At 44.9% G+C, this 27,930-nt stretch overlaps 1 protein-coding gene across 6 annotated transcripts in view; it reads left to right on the forward strand.

Moving 5' to 3' along the window:
- MAPRE2 (microtubule associated protein RP/EB family member 2) overlaps nucleotides 1-27,479 on the forward strand; it is a 169,793-nt gene extending 142,314 nt beyond the window's left edge. For 5 of the 6 annotated variants that reach the window (XM_025364906.1, XM_025364905.1, XM_025364904.1 and 2 more), the window contains 3 exons: nucleotides 10,577-10,716; nucleotides 15,768-15,926; nucleotides 24,310-27,479. In XM_025364906.1, coding sequence (XP_025220691.1) covers nucleotides 10,577-10,716; nucleotides 15,768-15,926; nucleotides 24,310-24,384 — 374 coding nt within the window. In that variant the 3' untranslated portion in view covers nucleotides 24,385-27,479. Of the gene's footprint in view, nucleotides 1-10,576; nucleotides 10,717-15,767; nucleotides 15,931-24,309 lie in introns of all 6 variants that reach the window. The other variant, XM_025364903.1, reaches the window with a different exon arrangement.
- The last annotated feature ends 451 nt before the right edge of the window (nucleotides 27,480-27,930 follow it).

Here is a 27,930-nt window from a genome sequence, read left to right on the forward strand (position 1 = left end):
ACTGGGGAAAGATTTGTTTCCAAGCCCCCTCAAGTTGTTGACAGTTTTCTTGAGGCTGCAGGACCAGGGCTTCAGTTTCTTGCTGAAAGCACCCTCAGTTCCTAGAGGCCACTTGCACCTCCTTACCTTATGGGCTTTTCCAACAAAGATGCTTACTTCATGGCAACTACTTCTTCAGGGGAATAGGGGAGGTCTCTCTGGCGTGTTTGCCAGCAAGATGGTCATGTAGTAACATAATGGTGAGAGTAACTCCCATTACCTTTGCCATGTTCTGTGGGTTAGAGTCAGGTCACGGGTCTTACATACACTCAAGGGGAGGCTGTTATACAAAAACATGAATACCAGGAGGTGGAGATTATTAGGGTAAGGAGATTACTGTAGGATTTGTTTGTCACACCGAGATTACACTTTATAGTAGGGAGTCATGGAAAAGTTTAAGCAGAAGCGTGCTTTGTATTATAGAAAACACATTAGAGAGGGCACAGTTAGAATCTCGTAAACCAGCTAAGAGGCTTTGCCGCAAACCACATGGGAGAAGACAGTGGCCTTAATGAAGGCAGTAGCCATGTGGGTGATGGAGACCCTAAGATGATACAGTCAGCAAAATTGGATGATTAATGGGATATGGGAAGTAAAGAAGAGGAGGAAATCAGGGATAAATGTTACACACATTTCTGACTTAGTAGTCGGTTGGTAGAAGCAGAGATACCTGGACCAGGAGCCTGGTGAGCATGGGGCTCACCTCGGAATTCTCCCTTCCCTGAGCTCCAGCCTGCCCTGTGGCCTCAGATCATGTCTGTCTTAGCAGGAGAGTCTGGATAAGATGGTGTTAATGGAGCACAGCAGACTGGCCACCATCAGATAAACAACTACAAGCACTGGTCTTGCTAGTTGTCAGTCAGTAGGGGCTCTGGCTGGAGTCTAAAGGACATATTATAAACTTAGTACTTACGTTCTTCCAAAATAACCATCCTAGTGTATAAACTTTTTGGTAAATGAGTACTGCATACCAGGAGTGCAGTAGCACCCTCGATGTCATTGTTGTGGTAATGTCTGTGTGTCATCTGCCCAGTGGGCTGGCTCAGTGTGCTGGGCTCCGTCACCATCTTCCCCTGTTACTGCAGTGAACAGGCTGCATTATTATATGTATATCTAATATATATATTAGATATATTATTATATAATATATCTAAATTATTGTTGGGATGGGGTGAGTGAGCCTTACCATTTCTATTGCTCTGAGAATGATCGAAGAATAATATTTTAAATGAAGATAGTGATTAGATTTGATACCTAATGTGTTTCAAAGGACACTTAATTTTTTTTACCAAGATGTGAGGTGTGAAAAGTAGTTTTTTTACCAAGATGTGAGGTGTGAAAGGCCCTCCCCTTGGAATCAGTAGTTTATCGAAAGAAATAGATAGCATGTTGAAATAACTATTTAAAAGATAGAATTTTTAATACTTGAGCCATTGTAAGATGCAGAACACTTTCCTGCATTTTTCCCCCTATGAAAAATTCTCTGAAACCAGAGTGACTCAAGCAGAGCCTGGAAAATACTGGAGAATCACATGATGGCTAAAAATAAGCACATCATCTCTAGCAGGGACAGTAAGCAGGGCAGAAGTAACTCGGTATGTGAAGGCTCACACTCACTGGACATGCTCAGGAAAGTCAGGCCCTCTGTCCTTGGCAGGGGCAGGCTTTGAGACCACCGGTCAGCGAAGAGAGGTCCTCAGGAGCTGGTCATTCCGTGCTGCAGTACCCATGCTCTCGGCAGGCCCCCGACCTGCAGTGCGCCTCACTCGTACGCTCTCCCAGGGGCAGAGCCATTTATTTTACACTGTAATGACCCCTAAACAGTGGATTGGGAGGGAAACAGGCTGACTCATAGCTCTTGTTACTGCCCATTTTCTCTTAAGCCCTCCCCTTGGAATCAATAGCACATGCCATTGATCACAGAATGTCTTTTTGTTGCTGTTAACATTGCAAAACGTGTATTTTGTGAAATTGCTGGACATTTGGTGACTGTTCTGTAGGATATAGAATAGGGTTTCCTAAACTATACCATTGCAGGTACTTTACCAAAAGCACAACGAATCTTGTCTTAGGCACTCGCTGCTCATACCCAGGGAAATTACTGCAGTAGCCCCCTAGCTGGCCTTTCTGCATCTCCCCTCAGCCTCCCTGGTCTGTTCTCAACACAGCAGGCAGAGTGAGCCATTTGAAAGCAAAGCTAGATCATGTCACTCTGTTCAGCATCCTGCACTGGCTTCCCTTTTCCCCTGCGAGGTCCTTTTTGACCTGCCCTTCCAGTACATGTCTGACCTTCTGTCTACCTGCAGTATCCCATTCTCACCCTGCCCTACCCACCTGACCTGGCTCCTGAGTGGGGAAGGCAGGGCCTTTGCACCCCCATTCAGCATTTCCTCTGCCTGGCCTGCTCTGCTCCTGGCTGTCCAGACGGCCACCTTCCTCTCCTGCCTCAGGTCTTGGCTCAGGTCTCACACTTACTGTGAGAGACCTTGAAGAAGGAAGGGTTACTCCTGCAGCTAGCATGTTCCCTGCAGGGATCCTGGAAGTTGTGACTATGGAGTTTGCTACAAGAGCTGTTGGCTTCTGTGAAGAATGAGACTTTTGAGCCACAGTGACCCCACACAGGAGGTTCTCGCCTCCTGTGTCTGTGCCAGACTGCTGCGGGACTCCCAGCAAGAGGGGCACCTGGCACTGCCCTGCTAGTGCTTGCTGTTCTGACCTCTGTTCTTCTGGGTGGCCTTGGTGTGAGTGTGGCCCGTGAAAGTACCATGGGTCTGAGTTGAAAAACTGAAACTGGAGGAAGAACCGTAGTGGATGCTTAGGCCTTCCATGAAATTCCTATTTAAAATTGCTACTCGCCCACCCCCAACCCAGCTCTCTCTACCCAACCCTGCTCTGATTTTCTCTTGTTCATAGCACTTATTTTCTAGTTTATTCTGTCACTTACTAATTTATGTTATTATTTATTGTCTAGTTCCCCTGTTAGAATGTTAATTTCACAAGGACAAGCATCTTTTGTGTTTCATTCATTGTTTGATCTCAACTGCCTGTTAGCTTTCTCAGGTGCATAATAGGGTTATGGCTCAATAACAGTTTGCACAAATGAACGAATTAGGATAATTTAGAAGAAGCACAGATGAAGATAGATAGGGAGTGCATGGAATGGACGGAATCTATGCCTTGGTGCCCATCGGTGGGTTATGGGTTAATCACATTTTTTGGTTCTAAAAGCGAATTTGTTGAAGCTGAGCATATTTACATGATGCAGTTGTGCATCTTTATACAATAGTTGTTCACTGTGTAAAAACTGGGTTAATCAATTTTTGTAAAACTGTTCTTTAAATAAACATGAGCCTTATTTTCTTAGTATTTCAGCTGTTTTATTTTAGTAGTATCTAGAAATGGGAAACAAGTGTACTTTTGCATCATTAGTTGAATCAGGTCTCATTTGCTGAGTAATAATAGTAATGTAAGCTACCATTTATTGAGCACATACTATGTGCCAGACCCTTGTGTAATCATTTTCCATGTGTTAAGTCATGTACCCCTCCCAACTCTGGGAAGTTGGCACTGCTTTTCCTTTCTTAAATGTAAAGCAAGCAAGGTGGCCACAAAGCTACACCAGTCAGGAAGTAGTGGAGCTGAGACCCCTAGGAAGGCTCTCTGGCTGCTGAGCCCCCACTCTTGACCACTGCACTCACTCCCTCCCTAGAGGCAGGTGAAGGATGTCCAATTCCTTACCAGGTCTTCATTCCCACGAGATTGGTGTGGCTCGTGCCTGCTGTGTGGAGCTGCCCCTAGCTGCTCAAGGAGGACTGCCCACTTTTAAGAGCCTCCACTGAAAAGGAAGAGCTGCAAACCTGACCACTGGCTGCATTGGTCAGAACAGAAGCTGTAAACTGCCAATTTCAGAATTAAAAAACCAACCTCCTAATGATCTCATGAATCAGGGCATCCCAGAACCCTGTTAAAGTTTCATTTGGCCTGAACTCTGTCCACTGACGTGTTTTTTTGCCCTAAACTCACAGCAAATTACAGAATCTACAAAGTGAAAGTATGGAGGCAGTTTTGAAGGAAAGACCAGGTCAATGTAACTTGAATTTGCAGTAATCAGAATTCTGTAGGGACGGGCAATCCTTTTGCAGTATGAGGGCTCTGATGTCAGTTCAGTTTCCGAGGAAGTCCTCTTCCTGTGGAATTTACCCTCCTCATCAGTCTAGCCCACACCCTTTCTCCAGCAATGACATTACTTTTTTTTTAACCAAGCTCATTATCTGTTAAAAAATATAATCTCCTTGTCAAAGTGCGGGGGATAATAAAGTAATATCAGATCCATCCACAATGAATCAGTACAGATGCAGTGTATCTTCTGCCATAGTTATTCAGCTCTGGGTTTTCTTCATTTGATTGAGAAGGGCTGGGGGATGGTTTGGGAGGGGAAAGGGCTCTCAAAGTAGAGAAAAATTGGGAATGACCATAACCAGAAGAGTGGTGGCCGCCTGCATGTGTGTGTGCACACGCTCATGTTTTTAATGTCTCTGTGGTTCTTGTCAACAGTATTAATGTCATATTTTTAGCTCCTCTGTTTATGATTTTGGCAAAAGGAATAATATGGCAGATTATGTGAAAAGAATTTCTAAATTCCAGCAGAGTCTTGGCCATGAAGGATAAAGCCAAGTCCAGTGCTTTGATTTGCTTCATCCTTCTGAATCCATTGGGCCTCATATGCCCAACATGTTGCAGCATTTTCCATAAACATTAAGCAAGCTACTAGTTATTGACATTAGACACGGCAACGCCCAGGCTTCACTGAGGCAGTGAATCCGACCACTCCGAATTGTTTTACAACTATGGTTAAAATGTCTTAGAATCATATTTATACCCCCAAATCCTAAAGGCATTAATTAAGACACAACTGCTCAAAGACTAGCATTGTAAATCATGTCCAGTGAGCAAATTCAGAGAATTACAGGGACTTGGACAGAATTGATGCTTATTTTCCTCTGCTTCTAAGATTCCTTTTTATTTTGAAAGGTAAAATTAGGGAGGTAGAAAAGCTTGAGGGCAAAATGGTTACTTGCAAACAGGGCCACCACTCATTATGTTCTCAGGACATCATCAAATGCAGCTTGAAAAAAAATTGAAATATTTGAATCAGCTGCAAGAAAAAAAAAATCTATATCTGTATTACAGCCAAAGTAGGTGCACTCTCTAAAAGCTATTATGTAAATGTTTTCCACATAAGCATCCTTGAGCCAAGAGGCCTGGGAAAGGTACAGAAGTCAAATCACTGATGGACTGGGGCATTCTGGGAAGCAAGAAGTTAGCTTTTGAGGACTTCAGTATCTAAAACCAAGATTGGATGCTATCAGAGACGTGTTGGGAGCGGTTTACGAGATTGGAATGCAGATGGTAGCTCACATAAAAGTCTTGTATCAGTGTTAAGTTTATGACATTGATAACTGTGCAGTTTTGTGAGAACATTCTTGTTATATTGCTCAGGTAAGGGGGAAGGAGTATCTGGCAGCCCTAGAAACTTTAGAGTGTGGTTGTTAGAAGACAGCGAGACCTAGACAGCAAATAAACAAAAACAAGTTCTTAACTCTAAAGAGTTGTGCTATATGTTAGGATATTGTCTATTATTTATTCTGAAAAGGAAAACATGAAATCATTGAATATAATGAGGACAAAAGGTTTCATTTTTATTTTTATACATTTAGTATTTCTTAATCATGTGACAGCTGCGAGGGGTAAATTACTTCCATTTCAAATTGCAGCTTGTGATGATTTAATGAGCCCACTTTACATTTATTTGAAAACGAGCTTTTAGTTTAACTGTTAATTATGGGGTTTTTGTTGTTGTTGTTGTTGTTGTTGTTTACCCAAACCTCGGAAGATAACTAAACTCTTTCCCATGCCTTTCCCGTTCTTTAATTTCTTCACATTTATTCATCTGAAGGTAAAAATGTAGTTAAGTAGGCCTGATTTCACATATCCTCATGCATCATTTATTTTCCTCTGTTATCAGTTTTTCTCCAAACAGTAGAATTTCAAGATCCCTCTCATTTTAAATATCAAATACTAATTACTTAAGTGATTGATTATTAAATGTTTAGAATTTTTTCCATTTCTTCCTTCACTCAGCCTGCACTGTGTCCCCGTTAGCAAGGCTTAAGGGTGGGGCAGAAGCGGTTCTTCCTTCCCACGTGTGTGTAGGTGGTGGAGCAGCAGAGGTTGCCAAGCCTGATTTTCATCACCTGCACCTCTCTCATCTCAAAGGGATCCAGGAGGTGCACATGCTGTGTGCCAGTGGGAGAGCCCTGGGGCCCTAGGCCACCACCTGACCTTTGCCTGATTTGTGAACACAGATGCCATTTTAGGGCTGAACCACAGCTTGGCGAGTCCAAGCCACACAGGCAGGTTGAAGTTGGGCTCTGTTAACAGCAAGGGATAGTTCCTCAAGGGAAGAAAACAAAACAAAGCAAAACCTGTTTCCCCAAGTGACTGTGTGTGGCTAGAATGGGGAGAGCATCAGTAACTGCAGCAGCTGCACCCTCCCTCCCTGCCATGAGCCGTGCTGAGCGCCTCCCGCAGTCGGGGATTTTCCCTGCGTGTCTCCTCACTGCGCTCCTGGCCAGTGTCCTCTGCTTCTTCATAGTTGCTCTTCCTTGATCATGTGGCTTTGCCCTGGGGTTTGGCTTGCCACAACCCCTTCTATATCTTATCAAACATTTCAGTTTTTTTTTTTTTCAAGCTCTATTTGATGATATCCTGAGAATATAATTAGTGGTAGCCCTGTATTATAAGCAGTCAGCTTCGGTTTCTTCCATCACTTTTTTCTTTTTAAATTGACATCAGACTGGATAAGGCCAGATACCAGAACATGAGTGTGTCTGATGATCCTAGCTCAGTTATTGCAACCACTTTGTTGTTGCTGACCTGCCTATGAAAGACTGCCAGGGTAGGTGGGTCATCACATGCTATCTAGGGAAGCCCCCTCTGCAAGGTTGTGTCCCTCAGGAAGGGCCAGTGAGCATGACACAGGCTTGGACAGCCCAGCACAGACCACTCAGAATTAAGCATATACTGACTGACTGAGTTTACTCCACCTCTCCTGATTCTGTGTAGGTAAGGAGCCTAAGTAATTTACAGAAGGTAATCTTGAGAGGAAACCAAGGAGGAGCTCTCTTTCTGGGAGGCTGATGGTTTTTATTTGGTTTCCTTCTTGTCTTGCTGGTTCTTTGTGTCTGTGAGTTTGACATTGGCATCAGCTCCTCAAGCTTCCCCCAGTGTCCTTACCCTGAAGAGATGCCTCTGCTAGGTCTTATAGAATGAATTATAAAAACTATTATTGAATGTCTCTGGGTTAGGCACTGTGATTGGTGGTGAGAGCATAAGGTGACTAAAACAGATAAAACTCCTATGTCCTGGCGTTTCCGCTCGTGGGAGAAGTAGGCATTAAAGAAATAGCTGTACCACAACAGTGGAAAGTGTTCAGGGCACTTTGGCCTTCCAGACAAAGTGACATCTGAGCTGAGACTGGAAGGGTGGTAGACCTGCTTGCTCAGAGGAGGTAGGGGACAGGAAGGAGGCAGAGGGAATACAGCCTGAATTGCATGGTGTATTAGTTCTTACAGTGCCATAAAGAACTGCCCAAGACGGGATAATTTATAAAGAAAAGAGGTTTAATTGACTCACAGTTTCTCAGGGCTGGGGAGGCCTCAGAAAACTTAAAATCATGGCTGAAGGAGAAGCAAACATGTCCCTCTTCACACGGCAGCAGGAAGGAGGAAGTGCCAAGCAAAGAGGGAACAAGCACCTTATAAAACCATCAGATCTCGTGAGAACTCACTCACTATCACGAGAACAACATGGAGGTAACTGCCCCTCACGCTTCAATTACCTGCCACAGGCTCCCTCCCACAACATGTGGGGATTATGGGAACACTACAATTCAAGATGAGATTTGGATGCAGACACAGCCAACCCATATCACATGGGATGGTCATGGAGTCGTAGAACCCTGGCTTATTCCTGAGAACATTGAAGGTGCCACACCGGGAATTCTTAGATAGCTGTTGCTCATGTGAAAACTCAGCTGGAGAACAAAGACTGCATCTTAGGCATTTTTAGGGGCCTCCAGTGCATGGCCCATGGCAGGCACTTACTAAGTGTAATAAGTGTGTGTAAGGGGTGTTGATCATAGGCAGTCTTCGCACTGCTTTCTGTTAGACTTCCTTTATATTAAAATATGAGGTATTGCTTATAAAAAGATCTGAACGAACTTGATATTTCCGAGCTCTCTCCCCACCTGTTAGGCTGGTGGCTGCCTCAGAGAAGGCTCTTTGCCAGATCAGGTGTCCTCACCCTGCCTCCCCTACCTGCTCGTCTACATTGTTTTCTTTACCCAGTTGGTTTGCCTTTGGGTTAAAGAACTTGGTCAGCAGGACATGGAAGGTAGTGTTCCAGGAGTGTTTTATATGGGCTTCAACAGAGATGAAGAAGGTTCCTCACGGCCATATACCAGGCACAAATAAAGCAAAACGTCAGCCCTCTAGAATCCTTGGGAAGCTCTTCTGCACAGGTGAGGTTTCCAGGGATCTGCAGATTTACCCTGAGAAATTCAAACTATTTTAAGTGTTTCCCAATTTAACCATTCTCATTTTAAAGTATATTAGGCACCTCCCTGTGTTTTAAAAGAAGTTTATTTAAAAAAAAAATTTTTTTAACAGAAAGGCCTGTATTTTAAAGGCTGTCATGCTGTCAGTGTTTCTAGAGGGTGTGACTTGCATCCGGAGCTAATGACCCCAGGCACCTGAAGACACAAATATAAGTTTTATGGTTTTCCTGTTTTCTACTTTGTAATTAGGATGTTGGTTGAAACTTGTAACTGCTGTCACATACCTGCCTTTATAACCCTTCGGCTCTTGCTAATCTGTTGATACTAATAAACTGTGAAGTTGGAAATAAACTGTAAAATTGGAAACCATATCACTAAAAATTTTATTTGCTTGTTTATATAGTTAAACTTTTGCTCTTTAACCAAATACATGTTCAGTTGAGCATTGTGCTATGCACTGGGGTTACAAAGATGAATAAGATGTGTTTCTTGCTGTAAACAAGAGCAGGGGTTGGGGTATTAGGCCACTGGGAGCACAGAGAAGGAGCACCTATACCAGACTGAAGGGATGGTGAAAAACAGAGATGCCACTTTACGGGGACTGTGTTCAGAGGAAAAGGGAATGGGCAGGCCCCCAGTAGTGGCTTGGAATTTCATAATCCATGAAGTACATTGCGTATACATTGGGACTTCTATTTTGGCTGCAGAGGCCATTCTTGTGTCTGTGCGTTGTTCTAGGTAGTGAGAGTCTGCTGTGAGCTGAGCTCCAAATAGGTGAGGTCTTACCTGAAACCAATGGTTTTTCATTTTTCCACTTTATAACATTGTTAGTGATGCTAAATGAATCACTTGCTTAAGGTGCTGACCCTCAGATCTCCCCATGGTAAGGGTGTATTTTTCCCTTTAGAGTAACACATGTAAATATCTTGTTCCCCAAAACCCTCTCACCTAAAGTTTACATGTCCAATGATGAGCCCTTTCTGAATCGCTTATTAGTTACGGATGTCACAAAATTGTGATTTATTTTCTAGTTCCAGCATTTCTTGTACATTTACTGACTGCCAGTGTTCCTTAAAAAGGATTGAAAAGATCTTTATATTCTTTTCTCTTCCCTCTCCCTCTCCCTTTCTTCCAGCCCATCTCTCTTTCAGTCATTGTAGATTAATAGATTTTATTATCCAGTGCATTACAATAAATGAAGCTATTGTTCTTCCTAATATTCAAACTGTCCCAAGTGTGACTGGTGGGGAGCCCCTTCGAGCTCTTGATATTAATCCTGGAGCACCTCCTTGTTTTTTGACACAAGATATCCTCAGCTTACCCTGAACATTCCCTGCCCCATCCCTAGAATCAGCCATTTCTCAAGAAGCCCTTTTATTGCAGAATAACCTTTAGAAACCAAGGTTTGGGCATCAGGAGTGCCCGCTGCTATGGAAATGTCATTGCTCTTAGGCATTTTAGTGGCTAAAGCTGGGAAATGTTTTAAAAGAGAAAAAAATACATTTGTATTGATATTTCTTCTGAAGTATTAATCGGTTTTAAGATCTTTTCTCTTGTTTGTTAGAAATTCAATTAGGGTGATACTTTTAAGCTTATCTAAAAACCTTTCCTCTCAAAAATCTTAAAATTTGTTCTCTTACTCTTACATCTCCAGAGGGAGAAGGGACAATGGCATTAACCTCATGTTACTTTAGGAAAAAAAACAGCACTCACAAAGGTGAGATAAATTGCCCAAAACAACCATACTTTTAACTGTGTACACTCCTGCTGAAATATTTATACTCCTTCTGTATGGGAAGGGATCACTGGAGGTGTCTCTTATATGTTATAGTAAGCTTCTTTTATATCATTCATTTTCTATATATCTAAAACACATTTTTAATATTACCAGTATTTATCATTTATTCTGATTGCTTTCAGGTGCAGCTAAATCAAGTCCAGCAGCTAAACCAGGATCCACACCTTCTCGACCCTCATCAGCCAAAAGGGCTTCTTCCAGCGGCTCAGCATCCAGATCTGATAAAGATTTAGAAACGCAGGTCATACAGCTTAATGAACAGGTAATGCATCAGCTCTGGCCACACCTCTAGGAGCAGTGACATATGTAAGAGGTAGGGGGCCTAGGATCCCCTAGGACTGGGTAAGGGAGGGAAGGTAAGGAGGAATCCTTGGTTTCAAGTAAGTAAGAATATAAAGATTGTTCGGGAAGACAAAATCAGTAGCCCATGATGAATAAAAAGTGTTAGTCACAAATCTCAAAGTTGTACATTAAGATGGGGCAGATGGCTTAGCCTTGCTGCAGACTTCAGGTCACCTTCCCCTCCCCTGTCCCTCAGGGCTGTCATGAGCTCCGGCTAGACCATAGTCCATCCTGCCCACCTCTGACCATTCTAGATAGTGCTGCATTGCATTAGGGTGAGTCTGTCTCCCTCCCTCTCTTTTTAAAGGCTGAGTCAGTGTTAGTCTGTCTCCCTCCCCTTCTCTTTTTTCCCTCCTTCCTTCCTTTCTTCAGCTATTAGTAGTTGAGCTCATTCTATATGAAAGATATTACGCTTAATGCTGGTAGAATAATAGTGGTAAAATAGATACCTTTCCTTCCGTCATAGAACTTGTAGATAGCAATTGCACACAGTAGGTTATTACACGAGCTAAACAAAAAACCTGATTACTTCCCACAATGGCAGAAGTTGGATGCTGCAGGAGCACCGAACCCAATATTTGGGGGATCTGAAAGGCCACAATTGTGTTTTAAGTAGAAGAGCTTTCCTTTTAATTTAGCATTCCTCACAGTTATGGTAAAATCTAGCTAGCTCCACTGTCTTTGAAATTTTCATTATAAAATCTTAGGTACTTCTCATCTTTCCTAAGATTATATGTAGCTTAAAAGTAATAAAAGCAACGGGTAGTGGAGGGCCCATACAGGAGAGCCTTTTATCCTGGCTACCCTGCCGCTATGAGAGGAGCCTTTACTCCAGGGCCCCAGGCTGTTCCCAGCCACTCACTGGGCCAGTCGTGGTGATTAATCTTATTCTTGATGAGCCAGCAAGAGTTTAGAAACAGCTTTTGTGATAATTGTATATTTGTAATCAAGAATCTAGTTTAATGAAGGCAGTTTCTTAGCTAGGGTGTTTCTTTACAATTCTGATCACTTTATGGAAAAAGGTGTAAAAACTTAAGCCATCCAGCAGGTAGGACTTGGATTTGGAAACTGGAATGTTCTAATTACCTGCTGATTCTCAGTTTGAGTCCTGTTTCCAATAATGACTTCTTCTCAATTAAAAGGCAGTAAGGACAGTCATAAAGAGCCTTGGGCCACATGTCTCAGGCTCCAAGAAAATCAGAGTAGACCTAAAGGCTGTAATGCCTTGGACCTAAATCTCTGTGATGCCTTGGACCTAAAGTTGGTCCTCCCATATCCATGGGTTACCACATCTACAGATTCAAGCAACCAAGTATTGCAAATATTCAAAATAAAAAATAGCGATACAAACATAAAAACTAATACAAATTAAAAACAATACAACATAACTATTTACATAGTATTAGGTATTATAAGTAATGTAGAGATAATTTAAAGTATACAGGAGTATGTGCGTAGGTTATATGCAAATATGATATCATCTTATATTGTCGTATATCAGGGACTTCAGTATCCATGGGTTTTTGTATCTGAGGGACAATCTGGAATCAATTCCTCTCAGATACCAAGGCACAACTGTAGAACTCTTTTTCCTTAAGGAACCCAAATTCTTTTGGTATCTTTCTTATCTTGTGTTTCTTCATGACTCCTCCCTCTCTTCCCCGTCTACCACACCCAGTGTCCCACCTCTTCAGCCCAAAGTATGACCATGTGGAAACCTTGAGGTTCTCTCCCCCTTACAGCCTGACCCAGCCAGCCCCACTTCCTCTCCTTGGGGCTGGCTCTAGGCTCCCGTTAGCTCTCCAGATCACACACACAGCCCATCCCCAGGGAACTCAGACCTCTAAAATGCCTCCACTAAACCATCCTACCATCCACAATGCCACTCAGAGAACCGAGTGAGAAGAGAGAGGAATGGTCCAGTGCCACCTTCCTGTTATAATCCCTTCATTACTTCCAAAAGGCCTCACTCCCCATTTCTGCCCCCTGACACCTTCACACCGAGGAGTGTGCCTCCCCCTGTCTGTGCCTCAGAAGGAAGACACACCCTGCACTGTGAGTCCTTCAACCAATATTACTGAGCACTTACTCCAAATTTCTATCCATGGTTAACTGTTGCCGTTCCCTCCTTTTTCTGTCTTGGAGCCAACAGGATGCCCCCCGAGTTTGGGAGGGGGCCCCACAGGCATCATGGTGTTGGAACAAAGAACACTCAGGTGAGGAGAGGCTGAGGGGAGACCCTGATGCTGAAGGGTGAAGCACAGTCTTCCTTGAGAAAGGGACGAGTGCCATAAACTTGGAGGATTCTCATTTGCTTGGCCTCTTGCATTTTCTCAGGCAATTTCCCATGATGCACTAAAGCAGTAATACTATGCTAGACCAGTCCCATGAGAGAAATGAATCAAAAGACATACAGTAGGAAAAGTCATAAACAATATAATTAGGGACTTGTTCTGGATAGTGGGTTAGCCAACCAGAAGTGGGTTGGAGTCAATGGATTAGCCATCTGGAAGTAGGTTGGTCATTGCTCAGGGAGCGCAGGTGAGGCCGGAGATGGGTGTCGGTTAGCCCAGGCAGAGACTATAGCCATCACTGATACAGCAAGGCCTGCAGGAACCTGCAGTCTGTGGCCACACTGGGAGGAGTTGGAAGAATCATAAGAAGAGAGCTGCTTCTCCTTTTGTAAGATCCATCTCCAGCATCTCCTTCATCGCTTAAGCATCTGCCACAACACAAGAGGGATGAGGCTGGCATTGGTCTTTGTGAGTGGGACTATGACAGCGGAGTTTTGCTTGCCAATTGATTTTCATCATATAGGTTAGCTAGTGTTGGTTTTTACTAGGGAATGTTGGTAGTGGCAGCTGTTACCTAATGCATGTGGAATATCACTGAAGCCTGATTTGCACTAAAGGTTTGTCTGGAAAAGCCTCAGCTATTTGTTCAGTGTGCAGAACAAAGCCCTAGAGGGCCCGACAGACCTAGTTTTCGTGGGTGGGATGTGTCCTTGCCTGGTACAGGGGGCTGAGGGGTGGTGACACACCTAAGCTGCCACAGATCATCTGCTGGCACTAGCACAGGATTGAGATGGATTTTGTGTCCAAACCTGGGGAGAGGTTGGTTTGTTTTAAAGCAGGAAAGGATTTCTAGAATAAGAGTTTTCTTTTTTCTGGAATTTAAGCTGGTCACCTTCACTTTTTTTTTTTTTTTTACATCTTACAAATGTGCAAGCTATAGTATTAATAGAAATGAGTTAAAAGCAAACTGGTTCTCCACTGCTTTGCAAGCAGCCACCTGGGGGCGCCAGTGAGGGTAACCCTGAATCTACAGGATGGATATGGTTTGCCAGGTGCGCAGGAAGAGGATGGACGCTGCATGGTCTGTGTGTGTTTGAATGAATCAGTAATTCCACATGGATAAAGCATACACAAAGGCCCAGAATTATTAGGAGAGAGTAGGACATTTTGCATTCCAAATGTAATTTTTTGAAATTCTATTAGGGGCGATTTTTAAGATAATGACAGAGAGATTTTACCTAAGGAGGGCCATGAAAGATTTAATTTACCACCTGAAGCATATACCCTACATAAAAATAAACAAAGGGTTTAAGCAAATGGAGATCCTCAGAGACCAGGAACAGGGTAATAGTTTGGGCCTGAGTGTAGCTGCTGTGCCTGGTAGACCGAGATTTGAAGCCAGATCTAGTCACAACCCCATCAGGGTTTCTTTAGCTCTGGGTGTCCGAGTTCTTGGACCCTCTTTTGACCACTGCCTCCTCCCTTCACTTGGACTGTTCTGTAGCCACCCTGAGAAGCTGCACATCCCTGGAAACTCTGTGAACCAAGATCGAGAGGAGGAAAGAAGGAATGAGGGTTACTGTGGTGAGGGAACAGGCGTTCCTTGCCCTCCTGCCTTCCCAGTGACGTACCCAAAGCCCGAACTAGAGAAATTGAGACAGATCCACTCAGCCAGGCTTTCGGTCTCACCCAGTTTTCCTCGTGTCGCGAAGCCCCACTTTCTCCCTGGAGAGCGTTTGTCTCATGTGGCTCAGTATCATTTGTGAAAGGGTCTACAGCGAAGGGCGGCTTCCATGCAAGTGATCTAAGGGAGGGAGAGTCCTCAACATAAATCTAAATAGCCGTGCTTACAGCCTCTCTCTTCTGCTGCTCTTTCCTCCTCCCATTCTCCATTTCCTGCAGAAGATGAGCAAGTATTTCAGTCTGTTCAGGCTGCTAGAGCAGAGTACTGTACACAGGGTGGCTTACAAACAACAGACATTTACTTATCACAATTCTGGAGACTGGGATGTCCAAGATCAAGGCGCCAGCAGATTCAGCATCTGCTTGCGGCCCCATTCTTCATAGATGGCACCTTCTCGTTGTCTTCACATGCTGAAAGGATGAATGAGCTCACTTGGGCCTCTTATCAGGACATTCATCCTATTCATAAGGGCTCTACCCCCACGACAGCCACCTCCCAAAGGCCCCACCTCCTGACATCATCACCTTGGGTGTTAGGATTTCAACATACACATTTTGAGGAGATACAAACTTTGAGGCCACAGTAACAAGTTAGAGGAAAGAGGCGTTCCAGCCTATGTTAGCAGCAGACGAAAGCTCAGTCCCAGCCTGCGTGGAACCGCACAGGCAGAAGGCCCACTCTGTCCCTGGTTAATAAACGCCATTTGCCTGAAGGGAATGATCAGAGTGCTGTGGAGAATTGGACGTTTTGGCCCAGGGTCAAGCTCCAGACAACAGTCCTGTTGTTTCTCCCTCAGACTTACACATCGGTTATTTCTGTCTCTCTCTCTGTCTCTCTCTGTCGCTCTCTCTCTCTCTCCCCCCCTCCCCCCCCCCCCTCCCCCCCTCTCTCCCCCCCTCTCTCTCTGTTTTGAGTTTTATTTACAGGAATTGCTGGTCACTTCTTATACTATATTTTGGGTGGTTTTTTTTCTTCACTCTCACTCCATTGCAGGTACATTCATTAAAACTTGCCCTCGAAGGTGTGGAAAAGGAAAGGGATTTCTACTTTGGGAAGTTGAGAGAGATCGAGCTGCTCTGCCAAGAACACGGGCAGGAAAATGATGACCTCGTGCAGCGACTAATGGACGTCCTGTATGCTTCAGAAGAACACGTAAGTGTGAGGAGCACGTGACTCCTGTGTTCTAAAATGACTCTCTTGGTCAAAGCACAGTAGATCGACACGCCTTAGAACACGTCCTCAGGACCTCAGTGAGACTTACCACTCAGCTGAGTGCGTTTGATAGTCCCAAAGGAATAAACCTCATTATCATCATGATCCATTGACCCATGCCTATGGGACAGGCAGTCATACATTAATCTGGGAAGAGATGGGTGGGGTGGGGAAGGCTTGGACAGAAAAATATGCTTATGCAGCCAAACTCCAAGTGGTCTGCAGTTCTCTGAGCAAATGAGCATTAAGAATTTGTATATGGATTCCTCCTCCTTCATGCAAATTCGGAGTGTAGTTAAAGGAGAAAATAATCTAGATGCTTTTCCCATCCCCAGAAGGCCCATAACTGACTGTTTTTACTTCGTGGCTAGTTGTCTTGGTTACTCATTGCCAGGACGGACCAGAGCTGTGGGACAGCCACATGCACACCTCCTTTTTGGGGAGGACCTGCCACCAGAGTTGCTGTTCACAAGTGCTGATGGAGACCCAGGATGTGGCTGTGTCAGGGTGATGAAAGCAGATGTGAGAAACGGGGGAGGAATAAGAATCTAAGAAGCAAGGAGAGGAAGGGGGCAGGATGCATGGCAGAGACTGAGGCAAGGCACCCCGGGTCTGCCAGGGGCAGGAGAGAGAGGCCCAGCAGCCAGAGACGGGGGTGGGAGCCCGATGTGGCTTCACCTTCCACTGAGCCAAGTTGAGGGGTTGGGGTGTCCAGCTTCTTTCATGTCAGGCTGATGCTAGTGGAAGCGTCCCAGTCTCTGGGCTGGAGGCCTGTGATGTTCTGAGGGCCTCCCGTGGAATTGTATGTGTTAATATCTCTATAGGACATAGCAAGCCATCAGCACGTTTGCTTTCTTATTCCAGCTGAATCCCAGGCAAATGTTTACTCCATTTATGCCTCAAAATACTAGCACTGAAATTCTCCTAAACTATAAGGCCACTGTATCTGTGGTTTGGAAGCTCTCTACCACTTTTTTTTTTCGTTTCTTCCAAATATTTTGGTTTAAATTATTTCTTGGTTATCAATAGCTCAGAATTTGAAGCCCCGAGAATCCACCTGGTTTCCATGATGGCTTCATAAAATACGGTTCAGTATTTTCAGATCTGATGGAAGAAACCAGAAACTGATTTGTAGTGTGTCTGCAGCTGCCACAGCGTCACATATATGATGTCCTGTGTGTACAGAGTGCTTGCCCTCTGTAAGCACTAGATGGACTATGGTTATTCTCTTTACAAGCTTGTTTGAGGCTAAATCAGCTGAGGTCTCCACAGCACCATGAGGCTGAGCGAATGGCGCTGCTGTCTGCAGTAATGCCTGCTAGTGGGAATAAGGCCAGCATGCAGGATCGAATCTTCTTCCCAACCCTGCACTTCAAACGAGGGAAACCCTGAGTCTAACCTCATGCCAGATTTTGTCCCAAGAGGGAGTCCATGTGCAGGAGCACTGTCTGACAGTGAGCTCCAAATGAAGTGTTGGAGAGGTCCACTGAATTCCCGGCTAAGGATAGGTGGACAGCCTCCGGCAAGAGCTCTTGCCTCCTGGGTGTGATTTCCAGGGGGTCTACCTAGATGACCATACTCAGTTTCTGTTCCGCCATACCCGTCACCACCCGACCCCCACACACACACATCCCAGCACCACCTTGCCACCATCTGGATTGAGAGAGCAATTCCTGCAATGTAAGTGCAACTAAAATGCAGGCATCCCAAGAAGAAATAACACTTTAGGCCAGGCGCGGTGGCTCACACCTGTAATCCCAGCACTTTGGGAGGCCGAGGTGGGCAGATCATGAGGTCAGGAGATCGAGACCACGGTGAAACCCCATCTCTACTAAAAATACAAAAAATTAGCCAGGCACGGTAGCGGGCGCCTGTAGTCCCAGCTACTCGGAAGGCTGAGGCAGGAGAATGGCATGAACCCGGGAGGCGCAGCTTGCAGTGAGCTGAGATCGCGCCACTGCACTCCAGCCTAGGTGACAGAGCCAGACTCTGTCCGCCCCCCCCCCCCAAAAAAAGAAGAAATAACACTGTAAGGCCTCACCATTCATTAAGACTGAATAATAAGTTTAGCATACACCTCTTCTTCTGAGGCACCTGGGTTGGGGTTTGAGGTAGAAGGGCCTAGGGCTTGATGTGTATTAGCTTATTAGCTCCTGTAATTCTCTAGAGAGCCCTGTTAGGATTGTTAGCTATTGTTGTCATCCCATTGTACAGATGAGGGAAACTAAGGCAGCAGAGAGGTTGAATAATTTTCCCAAGTCTATTCCGTTATTCCAGAATAATTCTATTCCAGAATAATTTCCATTTGAACCCTGAAATCTGAATCCTGAGTTTATGTTCTCCCTTCTCCAAGTCTGAGCCACCTTTTAAATGGTATTATGACAGTAGTAATGGCTAATACCGATTGAGCATTTAGTATGTGCTAGGGATTGTATTCATGTCCTACATAGATTTCTGATCTTAACCACATCCCTGTGAGGTGAGTAGTTACTTATCTACATTTTATAGTTGAAATTACTTACCCAATGGCCCATGGTTAATAAGCTCCAGCACTAGGATTTGAACCCAGACTTATCTAACTCAGAGGCTAAAATCATAAGGACTATGTTACCTCCCTCGCCGAGTATTGGTTACCATGGAGCAGGGAGGAAATGAACATAGTACCAATTGGGGAAAGCCTCAACATTGACTGTCTATTTGACAGTCTTCAGTTGAACACACGGAAAGTTTCCAAATTTTTACCTGGGTTTTCTCTAAATAACTCCCCTTATCTCGTTTTATTGATTTGCACTTTCAAAAGCCTAGTTGTGGCCTCTTTTTCTGGGCATTCATCTGATTTTAAATCAGCATCCATGAAGAACTTCAGTTTTCTTCTAGCCAGTTTGTAACTTTTTTAAACCCACTTTGTTGTATCTCTGGCACTGCGCTGACATCATCAAATAGATTTAAGGGAAGGAAGAGAGAGGGAAAGAGACAGAGGCATTGCCCTGTAAGTATATGCTGGGGAGTACCCAAAATTCAAGAAGAGAATTACTCAGAGTAACCAGGCAGTTGAATCTGGCAGAGAAAACAGCCTTAACATAAATTGCATGTGTGGGTTACCAGAGCAAGATGTTCCAATGCAGTTGCTGGCTTAATTTTTCTAGTTCCAGGATATTTCTATTGCAACTTTGTGTCTGTAAAACTCCAAAAGAGACACATCAGGCTCTACTGAGTTTTCTACAGAGAGTAAGCCGTTTGATCTGGAATATGCCAGGTGTCCTTGTCTGGAATGTGACAAGACCCATTTTTTTAAACCTTGGTTTTTATGCAGAAAGAAAAGGAAGACTGCAGTGGGCCTGGACGCCGTGCTAGGTGCTTTCCATATCCTGTGCATGCCTGACTCTGCCAAGAGGTTCAGGAGCAGCTAGATACTCTCCTTTCTGCCCCCCAGCACTCCACCTCCCGTAGGTCCAAGAAATCATCTGAGATATCTTAAAGCCTCCAAGCATTTTCGTTTCTCCCTGAGAATATGGAATCTGGTTTCTCTGGAACCACGCAGAAGCACATAGCCAGTCCTACTCTGGGGGAGTGTGCCTTCCTAAAGCTGTACCCTCGCCTACCTTCCCCTATGTCTATGGTGTGTAAAAGCATCAGTTTTGAAAAGAATGTGCTTAGTGGTTATGATGCCACCATACAGCACTGCCCCCATCTCTGGGAATCCTGCTTTTGCCCCACTGTGCTTTCCCCTGACATTGTGTCCTGTTTTCTGGCCAGCCCCACACTTGGGTGATGGATAGATTTGCACCCATGTGCAGGGATGATGTGCATGGATGATGTGCATGGCATCTGGGAGGAAGTGCCAGCACTTTGTTCATGATGCTGTTGGTACAGCTGTGTGTACAGAACTGAGATGGCACAGATGCCTGGTTGTCTGCCTTTCCCAGAGCCCTCCTACAGATAGAAGGCCAGGTTGTAGCACGTGCTGTTCAGCTGAACATAGATGGACATGCTTTGCTTTGACATTTGAGGTAGGAGGATTTGCTGGGGAGATCTCTTCCCCTGAGTGATTACTTAACACTTTTATTTGGTGATGATTGGCCTCTGATTCTTATATTTAAGCCATCCCAGAATATGATGTGTGGAAGATGTGAAAATCCAGGTGGGAGTTTTGAGTAGAAAATAACAGAGGTGGTTCAATTCCCAGTTGTAGAAACCTAATGGAAGTTTCCAGAGCAGATACTTATTCTCATTATGTTTTCCCCTGATACTTAGCTTGGAGCCACAAGAGTCTGGGCTGAGGCATTGGCTACCTGCTCCCTGTGGATTCTGTCAGCTGAAGGGCACCAGCTTATGAACAGTGACTTGTTTCCTGCGGGGACAGGCTATGCTTCTGTCACTGGAGGTCCTCTTGTCACTGGGCTAAGTGTTGGCTATAGAAAAGACCCAACCCCACCTCAGAGGAGCTCCCAGTCCCAGTAAGGGTGACAGACAGGGACATGACTAACTGGAATATGTGTCAGATGATGACAAATGTGATCATGGAGACATAAATAAACTTGCGTGGGGAGCAGATAAAAGCTGCCTGGAGGACCACACAGAGACTTCACAGCAAAGTTGGCATTTGTGTTGGATGTTACAGGGCGACTGGGAACATCAACAGCTATAGAGCTAAGGTAGGGAGAAACTGCATGAGCAAAGCAGAGAAGACAGCCCGGCAGCCACAGCTGGCATGGTGGCAGGAGACGGCTGCAGGGTGCTGCCTCCCACAGCTAGGAAGCCAGGAGCCGTTGGAGCTTCCTGATGGGCCTTCCTCTCTCCTTTGCCCCCATTTTCCTCCCACAGTGGCCAAGAGCCTTCTTCAATACTGTCTTCCAGTTTGCCTCTCTATCTAATGATTATAAGGAAACTAAAGAATGATAGTCTTCTTACAGTCACTCACAGCTAAACGGAAAGATGTGAATAGATCGATGTGCACATAGTAGAATTATTAAGTGATGCTCTGGTCCATTAGTCTCATATTTGGTATAGGTTTTGCCTGGCCTCCTACTTAGACATGGGTTTAAGTTCTTCATTCTTGTATGAGGCATAGAAAAAGATTGTTTTTTCCCGTGAGCCTGCAGTAGCATTGTGTGGGCTGTGAGCGCTCAGCTGTGATTTGTAACACCTCAGAATTACAGATGTGTTCTGCCAGACTCTCAGACTGCCTTAACTTGCATGCCAAGCATGAGCAATCCATTGATAAATTGGGAGCTTTGCTGGTATTTCCCAGTGAGAGCTGTCTGGGGTCCACAGTTCCTGCAGAGGCATGACATCACAGAGGGGTCCTGTGACTGAGACTTAAGCGGGGTTTGCATGAGGAGCAGCTGCCCTGGGCATCTGGAAGCCTCAGAGCCATAGACAAGGCCAGCAAAACTGCCGTCTTGTTAGATGTGTTTGGAAAGGAGGCCTAGCCTAGTGGCTTCCTGGCCCTCTAGTTTGTTACAGGCTCAATGATTACTTGAATCTAGGTCTTTCAACTTTAACTCCATTAGCCCACAATAAACTCTTGGTTGTGACGTGAGCAAACGAGAATTTCTGCAAAATGTAAAACAGATCCTCATTTCTGAAATCTTTTCAGCAGTCTAACATGCACAGAAACAATTATATAAAGAAAAGCATACTTGAGACCAACTGAAGTTTGAGCAATACAATATGGAAGACACCACACTCACGCTCAAGAGTTAGGATGCCGAATAAAACAGCATACCTCACCGCGGGGGGCTCAGAGCCTGGCTGGAGAGACAGATGTGTAACCAGCCACCCAGCAGGAACACGCAGGACTGTGGTGCGCCCTCCCACCGAAGCAGAAACCGAGGATAGGAAGCTTGGGGAGGGAAGCCATTAACTCGGGGGTGCAGGCAGCGAGAGAGGCTTCAGGGAGGAGTGACTTTCTCGTAATTTAGAGGAGTATGTGGCAGGACAGACAGCTGGGAGTTCCCAGCCCACCATTCCTGTCAAACTCCTGTGAATGTTAGTTTCATTCTTCTCCCCTGGATGAGAGGAGAGCGCTGGCTTAGGAAGGCCAGTCACTGTCTCTTGTCCTGCGCTGGTCCAGGAAGAAGTTCTCTCCTGCTCCCCTGAGCGTGTACGGCCACGCTGTCGGTGAGGCACTGACTCTGAGCTGAGAGGACCAGCCTCACATGTGCCAGGCAGAGGGCAAAGCACTGTGCAGAGGAAGCGCCAAGAGCACAGCTGCTGTGATGCCTAGCGGTCTGGGGTCGATCCGGCAGAAGGGGAGTAAAGTGGGGATCAGGGCTCTGAGATCTCCCCGAGGTCAGAGAGCACCTGCAATTAAAGAATTCAGGAGTGCAAGGGTCAGGAAGACACATGATGTGATCAGAGAGAGCAAGAGGTTGGGCCTAACATTGCAGAGGTGGAGGCAGTTCTAGGTGGTGAACACAGGGTGGCCATGGGGTAGGGAGAGCTCACATTTGCTGAGTAAGGGGCCTGTCGGCACAGTAAGAGACAATGCCAGATTTTATCCCAAGTTTTCAACACAATGTCACTGTCTACTGTTGGTTGTCACAGAAACGGTTACTTTTTTAAAAAATTACTTGCACTTCTAGAATATATTCCAGAGTTTTCCCAGTAAGAAATAATAACCACAGCTCACATTTCTGTTTACCATGTGCCAAACACTCTTCTAGGCACTTTACCTATTTTAACTCATTAACTCCTCTATTGGATTCGAGGAGTCCTTTGATTCATTGATTAATGAAATGCATTGAAAATGCTCCTACATGGATACTCTTATCCCCAACTTTACAGATGAGGAAACTGGGCCCAGAGCAGTTAAGTTCTAGGCCCAAACCCACACAGCCTGTAAATAACAGAGCTGGGATGTGAACTTGAGTCCATGTTGTAACCTTAACATTCTACTTACTGGCTCTCAGAAAATAAGTGGCTTATGACCTTGGCTGATAGTCTGATAGTCTCAGTCATTCATTCTTGAATCCACTGCGATTTGTTCCTCTCAACACAACATGGATTGAGTCTTACATACGAAAGATGTGGCACCAAGAATCCTATCCCTGACTTCAGTAACCTCAGCATCCAGTGGATGGGGTCAAAAGGGTCAAGACAAGATTCCAAATCAGTGTCATAGCAGAGGAAGAAAAGAAATGCTGCAGGAGAAGAGAGAAGCGCTGATCTGGAGAGATGATCATGCCGTATTTGAATTGGCTAAAGATGGGTTTGTCCTAAGCTCCAGGGAAGAGGGGCCCGACAGACAGGGAAGGGCTTGGGCAGTTCAGTGCTCAGGAGTCAGCATGCCAGGTGTGGGAGGCATGTGCACTTCTGTATGTCCCAGCACATGCTCCAAACTGCGTCACAGAAGCTGTGTGCCCTTACTGAGGGAGCAGGGAACTCCTCTGATTAGCCATGCTCCGTCAGCTTGGGTGAAAAACAGCAAATATTTTGTGTGAGTTCAGAAAATGAATGAATGCACAGATATGGCTGACTGAGGCCAGCGCTCCCTGGAGTTGGTGTTCATGACGTGCTTTACCGGGTTAGGCAAAGGAATAAATAGGGCTGTTTATTTCTAAACAGTGGGAAGAGCAACTCACCTATCTGATTCTCAGTTAAGTCAAAAGGGCCCCAAGCAGTCTTAGTAGACGTCCCAAAGTCCTTGAGCTAAAGCTCCTGAGCTCCCTCGTTGGGGGGGGCCTCCTTGCCTGGGGCAACCCATGAAATGTGCCTGCTGTCCTTTCCTTAGCCTGGGAGCCTCTAACACTGCTACTCTAGTGTCTAAGCCTACATCAGGTTAGTAACACAACAAAGGGTCTCCTTCAGGCAGACACTACGGAGCAAGAAGAATGACAGCGAGGGAGGGACTAGGAAATGGAGCAGAAGCCCACATCCCTATCCATTAGTGAGGAGCGACACCCCACCCCCAACATACCACAGAGGCCAGGGGTGCTGCTTTTATATTACAGCAGCTTAACTCATGGTTGTCATGATGCTCTAGGGTCACTGTTTGGTTTACTCTTTTACAAAGGTTAGGAAAGTATGCCATGTATTCCATGAAGATTTCCTTCGGAAACAAAATAGTTGGGTGCCTAAAGCCTGATGACTCTGCTTTCTAGAATGATCTGTTTTTTGATCGCATGGAGAAGCTAAGGCGTCCCTGCACGTGTATTGGCCACCAGAAGCTGGGAGACATTTGCATGGCGAGTTGTGTCTGACTAAGCCTGGTGCCCTCCACAGCCTTGAGACGCCATGCTGGCAGTGGCAGTGGGCTGGGACGCTGCAGGGCCCCATTCCCAGTCAATTATCTCAGCTGACACTTCTCCCTTGCCCACAGGAGGGCCACACAGAAGAGCCGGAAGCAGAGGAGCAAGCCCACGAACAGCAGCCCCCACAGCAGGAAGAGTACTGACCCGCCCCAGCTGCTCTTGACACTTCCATTGTGCGTGGGAACATTTCTTCTGGAGAATTGGAACATGTGTGGCCCCAAGCTCAACAGAAACCAGTTGTTCCCAATCTGCCATTACCATCAACGCACTGTTGCATATGCCAGCCACTGCGCTTGGTTCCCATTTTCTTTGCCAAGGTGTATTAGCGGACGGCCCTCTGGCCGCCTACCCGAGAGATCATAGGGTCACATACATCCAACTTCACCACTTGGCTGCTTGAGATTGGTTCTGCTCTTTTCTTCATTTCTTTCCAGAACAACTCTTTCCCACCCCAACACCACTGCCACCACCCCTCTTTTTATCCTGGTGTGAAACAATGGTAATTTGATATATGGTATTTATATTGGCATTTTTCAACCCAGTGTCACTAGATGTCACTCACATTTGTGGTGCTTTGATGTTTGCAAGTCTAACCTCTGAACATAAATTTGGTCAAATGATTGGAACAAAGGGAAACAGATACTTGATATGAAAGCCATAATGACGGTGACTTGTGTCATGGGGGAAAACATAAGGTCAGTTTCTCCCTCTACTCACAATACTAAAGGGAAAAAATGGATTCAAAGCTAGGATTTCAGGGCCCAGCAGTGTTCCTCCATCAGCATGTTAGACAACTACACAGTATGTTGTTAGTTTTGAAAGACATTCACTCAAGGAAAACACCATCTCAACTTTGCCCTGTCACCATGTCCTTTGCCCCCCATGTAGCCCATTTCCCAGGTTATGCTGTTTTGTTTCTCAGGGTCCTCTTTGGTGGGCAGCCACTCTCCCCGAGATGTTGCCATCAGATTTCTGCAGTCCAAAGAGGGTCTGGTTAGGTACAGGTCTTCCTGCCTCATTCCTCTTCCTCTTTGTGTAGGTTTCAGCCACAAAACTGTCATTCACTCTAGGGGATCCCCACTAAAGGGTAACTTCAGGTGTGCAGCCCTGAGCTCCAAGGCCCTGCACCATGCCACACACGTGCTGTAAGGCTAGAAGTGAAGACCTTATTAATAGCATAATTGCAAGGGAGAATCATGGTTCTCCAGTCTGGAGTAGACACTGGAATAACAGCACAGAAAAATCTAAGACTCCAGTATCTTCTAGAATAAAGAATTTTCCCTCTTTAACACAAGGGCCCTTCTTGTCATTGACCTTAGCTAAACCATGGCAATTCATAAATAGAGGAAACATTAATGAATTAAAAGCATTCCTTATTTTTTTAACTAATATTTGCACATTTTCTTAGTCTCTTTCCAAGTCTTTGCCTCTTTTATTTCTTTATTTTTATTTTTTCCTTTGACAGATGGTATCCCTTCCTGGATCATTCATTTCACCTTGGTTTCTAACTTTAGGTTTACTTTCACTTGTTATTTGACTTAGCAGGTGCAACAAAAACAAGAAACAAATGTGCCCACCCCACTTTCCGCTTAACTGAAAAGCTTAAAATAAATTTCTGAATTATGTATCCTGAAGCTTTGAAATTTCTTTATTAATTGATGAAATATGAATTCTAAATTCTAGCATTGAAGCTTTTCACCAAAAGAAGTCTCTCCAAAATAAATCTTTTACAGCAAAGTGATATTTATTGAGTTATCTGGAAAAGATGGCTTGTATTTTTGAGATTATTACAACACACTGTGCAGACTTGGACAGATGTTCTGTGGTGTTTGGTTTCCCTTTCTTCTCTCTCCTGCTCACTCTGCATTATAGCGGCAGCTTATTTCTCTAAGGCTGGACAGCCTGGCTCTCGGCAGTGACGTCCTCCCACACCTGGTCACAAGTAGTAGTGGCATGTGCTATACACAGCATCATGCTTAACAGCGTGTTGCCCTTCTGAGCCTGTTGTACTCACTGATCTCTTTAAAAAAAAAAAATAGCTCTTGTAAAAGGTCACAATAACTCTATGCAGCTGATACTGCAGTGGTTCCTAGGCCATTCTTCATCTGCTCTGGACATCTCAGTCATACCCAGTGCTCGGTGGATCATGACCAAACCCCTGTCATGTGGATGCGCATGAATGGGTAGCAGGGAGTCAGGATCCTGCTTTCTCCAGCAACCCCTTACTGCTGTATAGCTTGCATAAGCCTCCCTGGTGACTCTTGCAGGAACCACTCCATTGTCCTCCAGCTCCCCAGCCTTCTCAGTTATCAACATGCTGGCCAGATCTCTTAGCCTGCAAAGAGAGCTTTCCCCAGTCACTATAGTCCATTCTCCTTCCCGAAGGCTTGGGGCAGACCATTCGTTTATTTACAGAAGAGCTATACAGTCTTCTTTCTGGCCCCATCTTAAACGTCTTCTGCCGTGCTGCATCCCAGATGATGTCTCAGATGCTTTGGGGAATCTTTAACAGCTGAATTTGAGTCGGTCTTCTTAGGCTGCACCTCCAGCCTCTGCGCAGACCCCCACTCATTTCCCATGGATGGTGGGACCCCATCATTCTCTCATCTCGGCGTTCAGGACACGCTTTCCTTGGCGGCCCCTGGTCACATGTCATCAGGCTGGGCGGGAAGTGTCCCTGGGTGCGTGCTCCACTTCTCCCTCTCAGGAAGCCCAGTTTCATCCTTAGTCCCCTCTCATGCCCACTGTCGGCTGGTTATAGCACTTCCACTGCTGCTGTCAGATAGGAAGTGATCGAAGCAGGGGGCAAAGAGAAAGTCCATGTTTGTTCTAAGCAGAAAAGCAGGAAAAAAAAAAAAAAGAAAAACACCTGTTGACCTGAGAGAAGTAAATTCCAGAAGGGAACCAAGAACTCTTCCCTTCCCTGGTGAGTATTTCCATCATTCCGTTAAGGTTTAATATGCATTCAGATTACTTTTACTAAATAGTACACCATAAAGCTTTTGTTATATATTAAATGTAAACTGAAAGGAATGTAAACATATGTATTGTTAATTATAAATATAGATAAGTAATGACATAATAGATGAAAAAGTCTTATTCAGATGTATCACATTCATTTTACATTACCCACCTATTGTCGCATGGTAGAATAGTTTTTTGTCTCTGAATATGTGAATAACTTGACTTGCATTGATCTTTTTACATATTTAATAAAAAAAAAAAGTATATGTTAAAATCTGCCTGGAGTTACAGATTCTTACATTTTTATGCTGAAGATTCCCTTTTCAGTCAGCATGCGAATAGCAATAGATTTGTGTGGATTTACACATCTACCCACATTTTATTATGATTTACACGGGGAGGTGTCTCTGTTCTTATTGATGGCAAATGTTGTTAACAGGAGTTACAGACTCATATTTGATCTCAAATGTAGCAGCTATAATACCTTTTAAAAACTTTGCCAAAAAAAAAAAAGAGAAAACATTCCCTTGGGAAACATCCCCCATGCAAGCAAACAGAATCGTAGGTCCTGCAGGTCCGTCCTACTCCATCTGGACAAGACAGTGCTGGGCAAATAGGAAACAGAGAGAAGCAGGCAGGTGTGCCTAAGTACAGCTTTGTGGCAGAATGACCTGCTTGACAAAAGCCCTTTGAGTGAGTGTTTGTTGACGTTAAACGGCAATGAT

Source organism: Theropithecus gelada, chromosome 18 (genome assembly GCF_003255815.1).
Source record: "Theropithecus gelada isolate Dixy chromosome 18, Tgel_1.0, whole genome shotgun sequence".
NCBI lineage: Eukaryota > Metazoa > Chordata > Mammalia > Primates > Cercopithecidae > Theropithecus > Theropithecus gelada.